Genomic DNA, 16,399 nt, shown 5'->3' on the forward strand with positions numbered 1-16,399 from the left:
GGGAAAAAGATAAAAACCTAGCTGCCTTTTGTGACAGGTTAGAAGAGGAATTTAGAAAACATACTAAGCTGAATTCTACTTCTCTAGAGGGAATAGATTGTTTGATACAATATTTCATTATTTAATCTTCCCCAGATATCAGGCAAAATCTTCAAAGGGAGTTTTGGTGCCTGGAAGCCCGAACCAATCAGTCTCTATCACTTGACACTGCCTTCATGGCATTTAATAATCGAGATCTTGAGGACAGAAAAAGAGAACAGAATAAAGAAAAACAACAACCCAGGCATATGGCTGTTGCAATTGGTCTGTGATGCTCAAAGACCATCCAAGAATTTACTCAAAAAACAAAAAGAAAAACCTACAGATTTCTGCTTCAAATGCAAAAAGACAATACGGGCAAGAGACTGCACCTAACCACCCTCTGGGTATTGCCATCGTTGCCACAAGATGGGGAATGATCCTTGGCATTTGTGGGTCAACTGACAACTCTCTTGGGGGGGGGGAGTCAGCCAAAGCCCTTGTGAGCCAAGGAGGAAGAAATCAGTGACTGAGGAGACCTGAGGAAATCCTCTATGCCCCTGTCCATAGAAGTCATCATAACCACTGAGGAATTGCAGGTAATTCTGGATGTGATAGGTAACCCAATTTTATTTATTAAAGAATTTATTTATTTTTAGAGATTTTTGCCTTAGGGCATGTGTGCTTGTTGGAAAGAGAGAGAGAGAAAGACAGTGAGAAGGAAAGTGAGAAATCACCCCCCTGGGGGAGATGGCCATGCTGCAATTCCTTCTCTTCTATTTTTTTAGAATCTTGGGTATGCATGCACATGTACCTGGCATGATTTTCAAGCTGTGATTTTCATGATTTTCAAGTCTGGACTTGAATCACAGTCAGCCATGTGGGAGTACAGCAACATAACCACTATGCCATCTGCTGGCCCCTAGTTTTATTTCTGTTAGATACAGGGGCTACTTTGTTCTTCCTTCCTTTTCAGGAAGATGCTCCTCCCAAACCATGAAGGTCCTGGCAATGGAGGTAAAAGATACTGTGAGCTCCTTGACTGCTCCTGTTACACCAATTTAAAAATCAAATATTCTCATGGAATTTCTAATAGTTCTCAGCTTCCCAGCCTCCCTTATGGGAAGGTATACTGGAACCATCCTTCAAGTTAAGTTTAGACCTTCAAGAATGATAATCATACAAGATTTTGATGCAGGACTAAATTACATACATGATAAAGTTGAACCCATGGCCTGATATTCTGGACAACCAGGTAGAACAATAACAGTATCCCCTGTGAGGATACAAGTCAAAGATCCCTCCTAATTCCTCCATCATAAACAATACCCAAGAAGACCTGAAGCTAGGAGGGGCCTTGAATCTATCATAAAGGAATTTTTGAAATTTGGGCTACTAAAGCCTTGCTAGTTCCCCTGAAGTACTCCTATACTGCCAGTACTTAAGCCAACTGGGGAATATAGGATGGTTCGATACCCAAGGTCTCCAACCCAAATTTGGCTAAGGATTGCTGGCTTTGTTTATCCTCATCTTCAGCTCAATACACAGCTACCCATTTTCCTATTTGGCTATGAACCATTAGCACAATGACTCCTCATACTAAATACAGGGGAGGTCCACTTTTCCAGTTAACAAATATGCAGGATTTGTAGCATTTTAAAATAACTGAGTGGACTACGAATATGCTAATAGGAAGGGCAGTTCATCTCAGATCCTTCCAAAGGAGCTTAGCCACTAAGGCTTCACTGAAAGCCCCAGTCTGGGGACCCAAAATAATCACTACTTTTGCAAAATTCCAGGCACCTATCTGAGTTAGAAGAACTCGTGATACAATCCAAGGACAGCCAGTAGATGCCTTAGACCAGTCTCTCTGTGATAGTATGATAGTAGTAAAGCCTCCTAAGGATTGGGCTAACTACTAAGTAACTCAACACACACCTTTCAATAAGCCAGTGAGGTTCTCAGAAAAGCTTCAATTTAACGCTTCTACCCTACTGAACAAAGATTCTGGATATTGCCAAGAGAGTTCTAACCAATGCGCTAGCATCTTTTCTTGGCATGACGGTACCAACCTACAACCAAGCAATGTCTCCTTGTACATAAACATGAAAACTTAACCACCTTGGTTTATATAGACACGTTGCAATATTATTTACAACACGAAAACAAAACCCAAGGATCCACACAGGATATATCTCTTGGGCCATACAAATTGCTTATGGGAGTAACCTTAGCAGGAAGCCTTTACATCTGGGAAAATGAAAGTAATCGATTAATTTGTCTCTTTACTATTGACATTGGATTTTGCCTTGAGACTCCTGGAATTTTCTTTGTGGCTCTTCCTATTTGTGCCTCCTTGCACATTGGGCAGGAACCTAAATGCTGGTTTATCTATCTCCCAAGATCACCATTGCCCCCAGCAGTCACTAATTGTTCCCCCGACAGCTTACATGAGGACAAACAGAGTCATATAACTCATTCCCCTTCTAGTGGGGCTAGATGTCCCCACTGTAATGAGTACAAGGGCTGCTGGTCTGTCCATCTCCCTAACTTATAATGAAAAGTAATCCAAAGAGCTCTCAAACAACTTAGATAAAATAGCTCAAAATACCCTAATTCTCCAAGATCTAATAGATTCACTGGCAGGAGTGGTACTCCAAAACAGAAGGGGGTCAGACCTTCTGACTACAGAAAAGTGTGGGCTCTGTCTGTTCGTTGAAGAAGAGTATTACTTCTATGTAAACTAACCCAGCCTGGTAAGAGATGTTGCCAAGAAATTGGCTGACAGGGCTTCACAAATCTGACAGAAATAGTCAGATTCATGAGGAATCTGGAAAAAAAAAATTGGAACTGGTTCTCTTGGCTGTTGCCCATCTTGGGGCCACTGTTAATGCTAATTCTTATCCTCATTTTTGGACTCTGTCTCTTAGACCTAATCTGGTTTATATCTTCTCTCTTAAAGACTATAAAATTGCAAATGACTGTGCTTCAGGGATACCATCCTCTTGGGACCTCCACTGAATCCTAACATGCATTATCTAGGACCAATGACAGCCCTCCCAATGACACATTTAAGGATTATCTCAACAACCTGCCCATGGCCCCACTCTCCTACCTAGATTAGATAAAGCAAGAATTGTTTTGTCTCCAGTAGGTAGGGCTAATGCTCCCTTCCAACATAAAGCAGTTGCAGAAGAACCACCCACCTTCAACTCCTCAAAAAGATTTATGGAGTTCATGCCTCTTAGGGAGAAGATGGGACATTAAAAAGTTAGAAAATGGAAACAGGTAAGGGGGCCAGAACATCTATCTATGTATCCAGATGGAAAAATTGATCACATAAGGTAACGTCGGTGGGAGATTTCCAGTAGAGAAATATCTAGTTGACTAAGCGATATTTAGTATAGGCAATGAGATGAATCAGTAGGTCCAACCATATTTAATATAGCCAATAAGAGGAGAACAATCAGTGAATGATAACTTGACACCATCTAGATTTAAAAAAGTTATAACCCCCATAGAATCTAACTGTCAGGGCCCCTGCGCCACTCTCTCTCTCTCCTGTGCTTTGGCTGTTTCTACCTCTCGGGAGTGTATTTTCACTTTTCCTTAGTAAACTACCCTTTGTTTTCATTATTGGATGTTTCATTCAATTCTTTGTGCAAAACACCAAGAACCTGGACATCACAGATGCCATACCATCACATATCTATTCCATTTTACCACCTCACCACCAATGGCTGTGATCAAACAGAAGTCAGTCATAGACCTCTTCTACCATCAGAAGATGACCCTAGTTGTCATGCCTTCTGTTCTATAGCTCAGATGTCCCACTCTCTTCCTCCCGAACTGTTCTGTTACAGTAGGACTAACCCACCTGCCTGGTATTAAGTCTGAAGTGGAAAGGTGCAGGCTCTAGAACTGAAGGTTGCTCTGATATCAGAGATTTTTTATAACTTGTACATGAGAGAATAGAAGAATGGGTGCAATATATGCAGCACTACACTGGAGCAGATTAAAAAAAAAGTCAAAAAACTACTGTGTACATATCTTCAGCACACTGCATCAGTGACAGTGATAGCTTGACATTGACCATGGTGGGAATATATGCACCACAGAAATTAGCGAACACTACAAATGAAGACTTTTTCTTTCAGAGAACTTGTTCTTAAATAATTACCTGTGTATGAGTCAATATATTCCATAATTTAGTTTTTCTTCTACAGTAAATGTATTTTTCACTTATTGACTAACATAAAAATGTACAGCAATTAATATGTTATGTAATACTTTATGCACATATGTGTGAGTTTCTTTAACATATATATGCAAATTTCAAAAAGTTCATAGAAAAATGGAATTAAAGTACAGGTTTAGTTTATGGCAAAGAATTTTGAAATCTGTGCATAGTTTTTCCATAGCATGCATTTTCTGTGAACTTTTTGAAGACCCCTGATAAACCTATAAGTGAAGTTTTTAGCCTACAAACTATGCACATATTAGCCTTATTTGATGACGTCAAATTGCTGACTTAGCAGCAGTGTCTAAGACTTACTATTTCCTCACTTTATGTACATTTTCCTGATTACTTGTGAGGTTAAAACTTCTTATATGTTTATTTGGACTTCCTTTTTTGTGAATTTTCCATTTATAATTTTTGCCCATTTTTCTCTTAGATAATATAGCTATTTTTCTTATTGATGTGTAGGAATTTCTTACATATCTTAATACTTATTTTTTATTTAATTATATGCACTATAAATATCTTTTCTCACCTATAGATTATCTTTGAAATATTTTATAATTTTTTTCACAAAGGAGTTTAAATTATAACAGTCAAATTAATTATTCTCTTTCTCTTTAATTTCTATGCTTTTTTCCTTGCTTAAGCAATTTTTTTAAAATCTCAAGGTTAAGGGTATTTTCTTTTTCAAAGTTTAGGTTTTCATATTTACTTCTTTAATCTATCTGGAGTTTATTTGTGTGAATGGTTGGTGTAAGAATTTTATGGTGTTTCCTCTTATGGAAACACCATATTTTTCAAACAGTACTGTTGAAGAAACCAATGTTTCCCTCTTGCTTTATTGGTTCCTCTTGCATACGAAGGTCCCATTCATACTTGCATTTATTTTGATACTTTCTATTCCATTCTATAGACTCACTGATAGATCTTCCATTTTGACAATATCACACTAATTACCATAATTTTATAAAATTTCTTGATATTACATGAGGGAAGATCCATTTTTTTAATTCTTTTTTTTTTCAGAACTTTCTTAGCTACTTTTGAAAGTTTACCCTTTCACATGGATTTCAAAGACAGTTTTTTCAGTTTGGTAAGTTCCACTGAAACCCCTGTTAAGATTTTTACAAAATAACTTCGAATTTATAGATTAATATTGAACTAATCCATGAATTCTTCAAATATATCAATGTGTATATATAGATTTTATATACATATATATATGTAGTTTTCTTCCTTATGTTCTTCCATAATTGCTTTGTTATAACATTTTCACAAAACTCAAATTTATCTTTTATCAGATATAGGTGCTTTTCAATCATATAATAGATTACTTTATTACTATTGTGTAGGAGATCTTTTATCTGTATAGCATATAAACAGTTATTACTGGCATATAGGAAAGTTATTGGTTCTTATATGCTCATTTCAGTATTTTTTAAATTTTTTCTAGTCTCAGGAGTTTGTGCTTTTAAAGACTTAGTATTTGTTCTCTAAAGGGTTAATGACATTTCCTTTGACTATCTTTTTAACACTACAGTATATATATGAAAGGGTCAAAGTTCCCAATATGACAGAATGGACAAGGTCTAAAAGGTATTTATGACAAGGTGTCTTTCCTGAACTCAGTCCACTTGCAACAATGGTTTGGACTAAACACATTTGCATTCTCACTTTTATTCTTTTTGTCCACATAGCAGCTGTATCGGTAAGTAGAATTTTGTTCTTTGGATATTTAGAAATAATGATTCTAGTATACATTACCCATTTCTGTATATTTATTTCCTTTCAGATTAAACATCTTTCTGAAGGAAATGGTAAGAATCAATAGAAACGTGGAGTGTTTCTGAATGTTCTTTTGTTCAGCTAAACTAGTAACATTTTTCTTTTCACTTTTAACAGTACAGCTTACAGATTTTGATGAACAGGAAGATATTTCAAAAATAAATTTAGGTAGGTCTGATTTCTGTGTTATTAATGTCTTGAAATAATTTAAAACTAGTGATAGGATTTCTAGAAGCACTTATCTTCATAAGACTGTTTTGTACCTTTTTGATAGAAGTATCTACTAGTGCTTTAATAGAATTTTTAGGTTTTGGAAAATGGGAAGAGAAGGAAAGCTAGGCCACGTTTTCTAAGAGAGCTGGTGTGTTCTCAGTGGATCTATAAATACATGACAAGTTTTCTGTTTATAAGAGTTTTACTTTTCTACTTAGTTTCTATTATGAGAAAAAGGAAAAAAATGGATGATTATTCTACTTGCTAAAGAAAAATGTAAAGAATAAGCCTGTGGGTATATTTAGCGGAGAAAAAAATTCTTAGCCACTCTACTGGCCCATTATACTCACTAACAACTGCTTGGTTGGAACTTAGAGAAGAGTATAATGATATTTTTGTTTAGATATTTTGTTCACAAAGATATTTCTTGAAGAAATCCCCAGGTCTTCTCCATTACTGAAAAGACAGAAAATCTGAGTCACTCTCTCTCTTAATTCCCCTGTTGTTCTTCTCTGAGATGATAAACTCCACTTTCCAATGTCTTTGGTTAGGATTGGTAGAAGCAGGGGCATTCATCATCATAAACACTTACTGGCTATAAAACCTATTATATATCCCGTAGTGGGCTAAGTGCAGCTTTCATTTTGGAGGAAGAGACAAGAGGCTCCTTGTAGTTAGAGTGATTTGCCCAAGATTACAGGTGGCATTAAGGAGACTCACTACTAGGTATTCTGACTCATGCTCAATAGCTCGGTGCTGTTTGAGGAAAATAAAATGAAAAATCACATTCTTAATGACTAGACTTATTTTTTTCCTCTTGTTTTTGCCTCATTCACAAGGAAAGCAGTTTCAGACTGGGATATCTTTTTTTTTTTTGGAGAGTTTTTTTTTTTTGCTATAGGGCACGTGCGCTTGCCAGAAAGACGGAGAGAGACAGAGAGACAGAAAGAGAGAAATCACCCCCACAGGGGGGATGGCCACACCGCAATCTCTTCTCCTCCATTCTCCTCTTGGGATCTTGGGCACGCATGTACATGCGCCCGGTGTGAGTTTAAGCCACTAGGTCCGGGACACGAAAAGCGGTCGACTACATGGGAGTCCAGTGACATAGCCATTACACTGACTGCTGGTTCCCAGACCTAGGATATCTTGAAAAAAGCCTGGAAGAGTTTTTTTCTACTAAACTAGAATTAATTTAGAAAGGTGAATAGGTAAATGAGTAAATGCTTCTTGGTCTCACAGCCAAGCACCAAAATATCTCTTAAAAGTCAATCATGCTCAACATCCCTCATTGTAAACCACAATGAGATACTACCTAACTCCAGTCAGAGTGGCTAGGATTAAAAAAAACACATAATGATAAGTGCTGGCGGGAGGTGTGGTAAAGGGGAACACTCCTATACTGTTGGTGGAAATGTAAATTTGTCCAGCCACTGTGGAGAGTGATATAGAGGTTCCTCAAAGACCATCAAATAGAATTACCCTATGATCCAGCAGTTCCACTCCTGGGTATCTACCAAAGGACAGGAGAGCACACAGTTGGAAAAGCGCTTGCACAACTATTTTCATTGCAGTGTTATTCACTATTGCTAAGACATGGAACCAACCCAAATGTCCACAAACAGATTAATGGATTGAAAAAGTTGTGGCATATAAACTCCATAGAATACTACTCAGCCATAAAAAACAAGGCCCTGGAATTTGATAGAAAGTGGACAAATACAGAATATGTTTTGCTGAGTGAAGCAAGTCAGGTTATGAAAGAGAGACATTGTATGTCTCCACTTAACATATACTGACTGCACTCTACAGTGGACACTGAAAGATGAGAACATAAAAGCATTAAAAATCACAATGGACACTAGAGACAAAGTAGAAAAAGAGTGTGGGAGGGGAAGACCATAGGAAAGGAAATTTTGGAGGAAAATGGAGAGGTAAGACACTTGTGGGACACAGATAAGATTTTTTTTATCTGTTGAGGAGGATGTGTATAATAGCCTCAACTGGGCTGGACTGAGGTGTATACTTATGCTGGGTAAAGTCTCTTCACAATCTAAATGATGAATAGCGATTTAATGCATGATAATAAGAGTCAGTCAAAAGGCCAGCTGGTGGTATGGTGGTTAAGGCAGCTGCATGCCACATGGCCTACTGGTGGTTATCCCAGACCAGGCAGCTTAAGAAACACATCAAGTGCGTGTGCATGCATGCCCAAAATTCCAAGAGGAGAATGGAAAAGAAAGAATTGTGGTGTGGTCATCTTCTGTGTGTGTGTTGGGGGGGTGGTGGTGGTAGTGGTGGTTTCTTTCTTTCTTTCTTTCTTTCTTTCTTTTTTTTTTCTTTCTTTCTTTCATTTTTCTTCAGTGAGCACATCTTTATTTATCTGGTAAAAATTAATTTCTTATCTTTGAGCCATTTCTTACTGTTAGCCACACTACCTCTGAACTCTAACCTCAATGACATGTCTTTACCATGTGGATCCCCCTCCTTTTAGGTCATTCTGACCAATTTACTAGGATTGATTGTATTAACCATGTGGCCAGATTCTAACAAATTGGTTGAGAAACTCATATAGATACAGCTGTCACCTGACCACCTTCTCTCCATGCCTTACAGTACTGATTTAGTCTTCTTATATTCTACTCCAAGCTTTGTTTCTCTAAGTCTTTTTCATTTTGGTAAATGAAACTTTCACCTGGTAGATTTTAGAGTCTAAATCTGAGTTGCCCCTATCTCTGGTATTTCTCACATAACTTACACCCAATTTGTGAACCAATGCAGTTAAATCTACCTTCATATTAGATGAGACATCGAAACTTACTTCTTATATCCTCATTTCTTAAAAGGCTTTGTTTTGTTCTCTGCTACATCTACAGCAATGAGAATAATGCCCAAGAAATGGTAGGCACGTAGTATGAACTACATGAACAAACTGGGTAGTAAATAGATTGAGGCTTGCTTTCCCTGTTAGACTGAAGCTTGCTTTCACTGGATATTTACTTATTTAGGAAATACTTCCCACTCACTGTGACCCCATTCATGCAGACAAACCACAGGAGCCAAGGTCTGAATGGGTGTGTTGATATCACTCTGGAAAAACTCCCCACATACTCCCTAATTTGGGCAAGGAATCAGGAAATACAGACTTTTGCTCATGATAGGTCTAGGTGAGAATATGAGTGGACCAACACAAAGTACCCCTACTGAAAAGATTATTCAAATTCTGGGTTTTACTAACAATGGGGCCACGGTATCTTTGCTGTTACTTAATTATACCACCACAATATGAATAGGTCAGGGCTACGGAGGTTAAGGAAATCAGGAAATGTGTGCGTGAGGAAGGGGACAATGCAGAGTCAGCTTTAGTTAATGCTAGCAAGTGCAACCATGTTGTGCCTAATTACCAATACCTCCTTGGTGCCAAACCAGCTCCCAAATGAGCCATAGGCTTTGTCGAATGAGACTTCTGTCAATACATGAGGTCGGGTGATTATTCTTTGGCTTGATTTCCCAGCCGTAAATCAGTGACAATCTACAGCAACCTAGTGAAACTCTCTGAAGTTGTTTATATATTACAGAGAATAATGCTTGTCACATGAAGGTTATAATAATACGTGATGTTCTTTTAAATGCTCGGGAAGTTTTCTTACAGATATCTTCCCTTTAAGGAATCTTATTTTCAGAAAGAGTATGAGACCAGTATTAACCAATACTAGCAGTGGGAGAGTTTGTTCTAAACATTTGTCAGTAGATATTTAGAGATAAGGTTTTGCATGGATCTATTCATATTTCCCTGTCCTTTCTTATTACAAGGGAAGCAACTTGAACTTGGTTTTGGAAGGTATCATGGATTTTTCATGGGAAAAGGCAAGACCAACCCATTTATCTAGGGACAGGAGGCAGGATGGTACAACGGCAAAAAGGGCCCTGAATCAGAAATCGGGAGTTTTAAGGTTCCTCTGGCCATTGAGCACCTAGAGTATCACTTTGTGCTTTTGGGTTTCATTTCTTCCCTTGAAGTATGAGGGGTTTCGAGTCAGTGGTTGATATCCTTTCTAACTCATTTAACGTATAGGACTCTTGGACAAGATTTCTTAGTCTAAAAGTGAAAAAAGAGAAAATGAAGATACGTGATACTTAGTGGCTATTCACATTTACTCAATTTGAGGAAACTTTCACATTATTTCCAAAGACGTTTTACCACATAAAGATGAACAATTTCAGGGATACTTAGTGGCTATTCACATTTACTCAATTCGAGGAAATGTTCACATTATTTCCAAAGTGTTTTACCACGTAAAGATGAACAATTTCAGCTTGGCACTATGGCCTAATGGTTAAAAGAGCCAGATTCCATATGGCTGATTGCAGTTTGAGTCCCACCTGATGGCTTGAAAAACACACTGGGCACATGTGCATGTGTGCCAAAATCCTGACAGGGTAGAGAAATGGAAGAGAAAAGATTGTGGTGTGACCATGCCCCTGAGGGGATGCTTTCCCCAACAGTCTGTCTCCATCTCTCTCATACCTTCCGGCAACTAAAAAGAACACTTAAAGATTTATAATAGAAAAGATTAAGTTTACTAAGAGAGATGCCTTTGAATAATGTTCATTCAAATATTCTTTTCTTTTTTTTTTCCAAATTTGTGTAGCTGCAGGCTTGAACCTCTTTCAAGGGGACATCCTCCTGCAGGTGAGTAGCTACCAATGACACAATCACCTCCCTCAACACTAGCTGTACCATTGGATTGTAAACCTCTGCTCTAGGCCCGTCCTGGGACTGGAACTGCAGAAGAGATGAAAGGATTCTACTCTTTAATCTCTGTCCACAAGAACTGCCACTGTAGTTGGCTATGACAAAAGCAGAGATAAGACAATCAAATAGCTCAAATAGCACAGAAGTGTCTATAATTCTTAAATGGCTTATTTGTTCAATTTTTCTAATAAATCAAGAATGAGTAGAAGGAAATGTACCAAAATGTTCATAGCAGCTATCTCCCTTTTGTCTATAATTCTTAAATGGCTTATTTGTTCAATTTTTCTAATAAATCAAGAATGAGTAGAAGGAAATGTTCATAGCAGCTTTCTCCCTTTATAGAAATTCTGGGTCCTCTTTATTTTGTTTTTGATAATTTATCTGATTTTCCAAAATATATCTAAGGAACTTTTATTACTTTTATAATCAAAAGGCAAATGCTATAGGGAGTTTGAACTATGTGAGAGACTGTGTTGAGAATTTAGTGAAGGACTAGGTCAAGATGACTTTGAGGACTAGGCTTCCCAATCATCTTTGCCTCTGTTTCCACAGAAGTCCAGAAATGGCCTGAGAGACCCAAACACCAGGTGGAAGTTTCCCATTCCTTACATTCTGGCCGACAACCTGGGTAATATTACCATCTGCTATTCAACTTTTCTCTTTCCTTCTGTTCATCCGCTTTAGACTGGGAGTAACCATCAATGTATAAGAGGAATATAAGCCCTTTTTGCTTCTTTATCTCATAGGAAGAAATACAGGACTTTACATTAAAATCTGTGCAGCTTAACCAGTCTGCACTATAGCGCATCAAAGAGAAACTGCAGCACACGTGAAAATGTTAATAAATCCAGGAGCAACTACAGAACAAAAATACAAAATATTACTTGGCCTCATAGCAATGACAAATTTGTACTTTAATAATCTAGGTGAATCTAAATACTATATGGTATGAAGATACTTTTTTTCAGGATATTCATTTCTTCTTTTTTTCTACAAGAGAAAAACGACATCCTTTCCAAAAATGTCTGTATTTCATTTATCCATGGTTGGCTTCCCTCATGATTAAAAATTTCAGTTCCTTTCTGTTTTAAGATGAAAGATCTGAGTAAGTTACATTTTACTCATTATTGGAAATAACTGATAAAATAAATAAATATTAGAAGCTCCATGTGTGGGCACTGGCTGACCCTCAACCATCCAACTGAGAGCTGGGCAGCCACAGTGACTCGCTGCCTTTAGAGCTCACCCCTATGTCTAGGCTATTCCATCCCTGCTCCCCAAAGGACAATCACTATTCTAATTTTTCCATATAGAATTTTGCTGTATTTACAGATAAAAGCTTCTTTTATTTACTGCGTTTTTGATGTTTTTCCATATCATTGTGAATTTATGGTTAATTATGTTTTTACTACTCAGTAATGTTTCTTTGTACCAATATATTGCAGATTATTGTCTGTCATTGATTACTTAGTGTTGGTGGACACTGAGTTGTTTTCAGTTTGGGACTGTTTAGAAAACCTGGAGGTATGGCGGTGAAGGCGGCTGGATTCCACAGACCAACTGCATGCTTGAACCCTGGACCCTCAGCTTGAAAACACACTGAGAGTGTGTGTACCTTTCTAGAACCCTGAAAGGGAGGAGAAATGGAGAAAGGATTGTACTGTGATCATGTCCTATGGGGGGGGGGTTTCTTACTTCATCTCTGTTTGGTCAGTGCACATACCCTCTGGTAAACTTACAAAAAAAGAGAGAGAGAGTGATAAAAGCTATTGTGATCATTCCTAAATAAGTGCGTGGATATTAATCTTTTATTTATCTTGGGTAAATGCGGAGGAATAGAATTGCTTGGTCAGAGGGTAAACGTATGATTCACTTTATTAAAAAAATGACAAATAGTTTTCCAAAGTGGCTGGGTCATTTTATATTCATACTAACAATGTATGAAAGTTCCATTTGCTCTGTGTCTGAGAGTGCTGTGTTACATCTTTTAAACTGTAGCTGTTCCCATGGTTGTGAAGTGGTATCTCCCTGTGATTCAAGTGTGCATTTCCCTGATGACTAGTGATAGTTAGCACACTTTCCTGTGTTATGAGCTGTTTTTGCACCCTCTTTTTGAAAGTGTCTGCCAAACTCTTTTATGCTATTTTTAATCATGTTGTTTGTTAATTATATATATTATAAAGTCCTTTGTCAAATATATGAATTGTGAATATTTTCTCCAGACTGTAACTTACTTTTTTATTTTTGTTTTCTAAAGTGTATTTCGAAGAGCATATTAATTTTTAATTTATATTCTGTGCTTTTATGTCCTATTTAGAAAATCTTTGCCTAGCCCAGAGTCAAAAGATACTCTCTAATTTCAGAAGCTCACTAATTTCAATTTTTTGACTATGATCTATTATAAATAAGTATTTGTGCATACAAGTTGGACAGAGATATTGAGACTGATTGACTGACCAATATTCTTTAGTCCGTTTTCTAGTACCATTTGTTGAAAAACTTTATCTTATTGAATTGACTTGGCACTTTTGTCAGAAATGATTAACCATTGGGACGAGCAGATGGCATAATGGTTACATTGCTGGACCCCCACGTAGTTGACTGTAGTTGGAGTCTCAGACCTGGTGGCTTAAAATTCACTCTGGGGACCAGCAGTTGAGGTAAAGGCCATGTCATTGGACTCCTATGTAGTCGACTGCAGTTCAAGTCCCAGACCCGGTGGCTTAAACTCATGCTGGGCGCATGTGCGTGTGTGCCCAAGATCCCGGGAGGAGAATGGAGGAAAAGGGATTGCAGTGTGGCCAACCCCCCGGGGGGTGATTTCTTGCTTTCTGTCTCTCTGTCTCTCTCTGTCTTTCTGGCGAGTGCATGCACCCTATAGTAAAAAAAACTCTCCAAAAAGAAAAACTCACTCTGGACATGTGTGCATGTGTGCCCAAAATTCCAAGAGAAGAATGGAAGGAGAAAGGATTGCAGCTTGGCCATACCCCCTGCAGGGTGATTTTTCACTTTCTGTCTCTCCATCTCTCCAGTGAGCACACACACCCTATACCAAAGATTTCTCTCTCTCTCTCTCTCTCTAAAAAAAAAAGTGACTGTTTATCTGTTGATCTCTTTTTGAATCTCCATTTGGTTATATTATTCTACTTGCCTATTACCATACCAGTACCACAATGTCCATTGCTATAGCTCTATTCTTCAACTTTGCTCTTCTTTTTGAAGATAGTTTAGCCTACATCATTTGCATTTTGCATTTCCCACAGTCCCTTCTCCTCCATTTTCTTCTTGGGATTTTGAGCACACACACACATACACCTGGCATGAGTTTCAAGCCACCGGATCTAGGACTAGAACCATGTCAGCCAAGTGGGAATCCAAAGACATAATCGTTAGACCATCTGCTGGTCCCTTTATTATTATTATTATTTTAGAAGTTTTTGCCATAGGGCATATGTGCTTTCTGGAAAGAGAAAGATACAGATATAAGAGGGAAAGTGAGAAATCATACCCCATAGGGGATGGCCGTGCCACAATCCCTTCTCCTCCTGGGATCTTGGGCAGGCATGCACACCTCCCGGTATGAGTTTCAAGCCATTGGGTCTGAGACTTGAACCAGGGTTGACCATGTGAGAGTCCAGCAACCTGACTGCTATGCCATCTATTTTGGTTTTGATGCATTTCAAAGTAACTTTCAGGAACTCACAATTTGCCCAGACATCTCAGCATGCACACCATTACCTAGGAAGTAATATTTTTTTATTGTTCTTTTTTAGGTAAGGAATACATATGTAAAATGAATGCATTTTAGGTATACAACAGGGATCCCCGGATTGAATCAGTACCAATCTGTGGATTCATTTACAATTGTATTTACAGCTGTTTCCCATTGCTCGCACCATGGCCTGAATATTGCCATTTGTTAGATCAGTTGGGACATTAGATTCTCAAAGGAATCCCGAGATGTGACTGTCTAGTTGCAGAAAGACAAGCTCAAGGCTCCCACTAATTCTGCATTGTGGTATTTAATTATTTCATTATATATTTCAATGTAATAATAATAGAAATAAAATGCACTATAAATGTAATGCACTTGAATTATATTGAAACCACCACCTTCCCTTCTGTGGAAAAATCATCTTCCATAAAACTGGTCCCTGGTGCCAAAAAGGTTAGGGATTGCTGACATACAAGACAGTGAATTCTTAATTATTTATATACCTTTTTAACTCAAGAGAGAGAGTATTTTTAATAATTCATACACTTTTGTATCCACAATTCCTATCAAGAGATGGAACATTTTTATTTGTCTTTGTCAGATATATTTTGCAGTTATTTCTCCCCAGTTACAATGTCTCTGATTTCCAGTATTTCTGATAAGAAATCAGCTATTATTTATTTCTGTATTCGATTTTTTCCTATGTTTTCAATATTTTATATTTAGTTTTCCATATGTTACAGTTTGGCTATGATATCTTTATATAGATTTTCTTGGTATTTATCTTGCTTGGATTCACCAAACTTCTTAGATATGTGAAGTGATTTTTAAATAACCAAATCTGAGAAATTATGGACTATTCCTTAATGAAATGTTTTACTGGGTCCCTTTTGTCCTTCAGACTTTAATTGTACATATGTTTGACTGCTCGATATTTTTTATATTGGTCACTGAGGCTCTGCTCACCTTTCTCAAATATTTTTCTCTCCAATTTACCATGTTCTGTCTTTCATTCAAACCATTCAGAAAATTTTTCACTAGGGATGTAATACTGACATTATTTTCATTTGATGTTTTTTTAAAATTTCCATTTGTCTTCTGAACTCCATGTTTTTTTTTTTTAAACTTTTGTGACTACTCATCTGTCATGGGTATGTCTCTTCACATTATAACTAAGTAAGAATCAATAAAAGAGCATAAAAATGTTTAGATTTAATGAATGCTTTTGTTGTTTCCACAGCTAATTAATTGATTAATCCTAAGACTGTTTCTTTAATTATTTTGATGTGGTATTATCACACTTGAACTCTACTGGTATTTTATTAAATGAAGTAAGGACCAGAAAAAAACATGCCAAAGTTAGCTGATAAACTGCCAATATTATACATATTTGAATGACTGTAAAATCAAATATGCAAGAAATATAACTTTATATAACTTGGCTTAATTTTTATTTAATTTTTTTATATTTAAGAACTTTAATACATTAAGACATTGATGTAAATATATACTTTATTGTTAGCATTTATAAAGTTATCACTTTTTTTTGTTGTTTTGTTTTAGAGATTTTTGCTATAGGGGACACACGCTTACTGGAGAGACAGAGACAGAAAGCAAGAAATCACCCCCCCCGCAAGGAGGGAAGGTCACGCCATAGTCCCTTCTGCAG

The 16,399-nt window shown here is 37.3% G+C and overlaps 1 protein-coding gene across 1 annotated transcript in view; it reads left to right on the forward strand.

The window, feature by feature from the left end:
* The first annotated feature begins 5,306 nt into the window (after positions 1 to 5,306).
* MEP1A (meprin A subunit alpha) overlaps positions 5,307 to 16,399 on the forward strand; it is a 41,040-nt gene continuing 29,947 nt past the window's right edge. The window contains exons 1-5 of the mRNA XM_027772073.1: positions 5,307 to 5,354; positions 6,054 to 6,078; positions 6,164 to 6,214; positions 10,912 to 10,952; positions 11,568 to 11,643. Of these exons, the coding sequence (XP_027627874.1) occupies positions 5,325 to 5,354; positions 6,054 to 6,078; positions 6,164 to 6,214; positions 10,912 to 10,952; positions 11,568 to 11,643 (223 nt within the window). The 5' untranslated portion in view covers positions 5,307 to 5,324. The remainder of the gene's footprint in view (positions 5,355 to 6,053; positions 6,079 to 6,163; positions 6,215 to 10,911; positions 10,953 to 11,567; positions 11,644 to 16,399) is intronic.

Source organism: Tupaia chinensis, unplaced genomic scaffold, assembly GCF_000334495.1.
Source record: "Tupaia chinensis unplaced genomic scaffold, TupChi_1.0 Scaffold000252_1, whole genome shotgun sequence".
Classification (NCBI taxonomy): domain Eukaryota; kingdom Metazoa; phylum Chordata; class Mammalia; order Scandentia; family Tupaiidae; genus Tupaia; species Tupaia belangeri.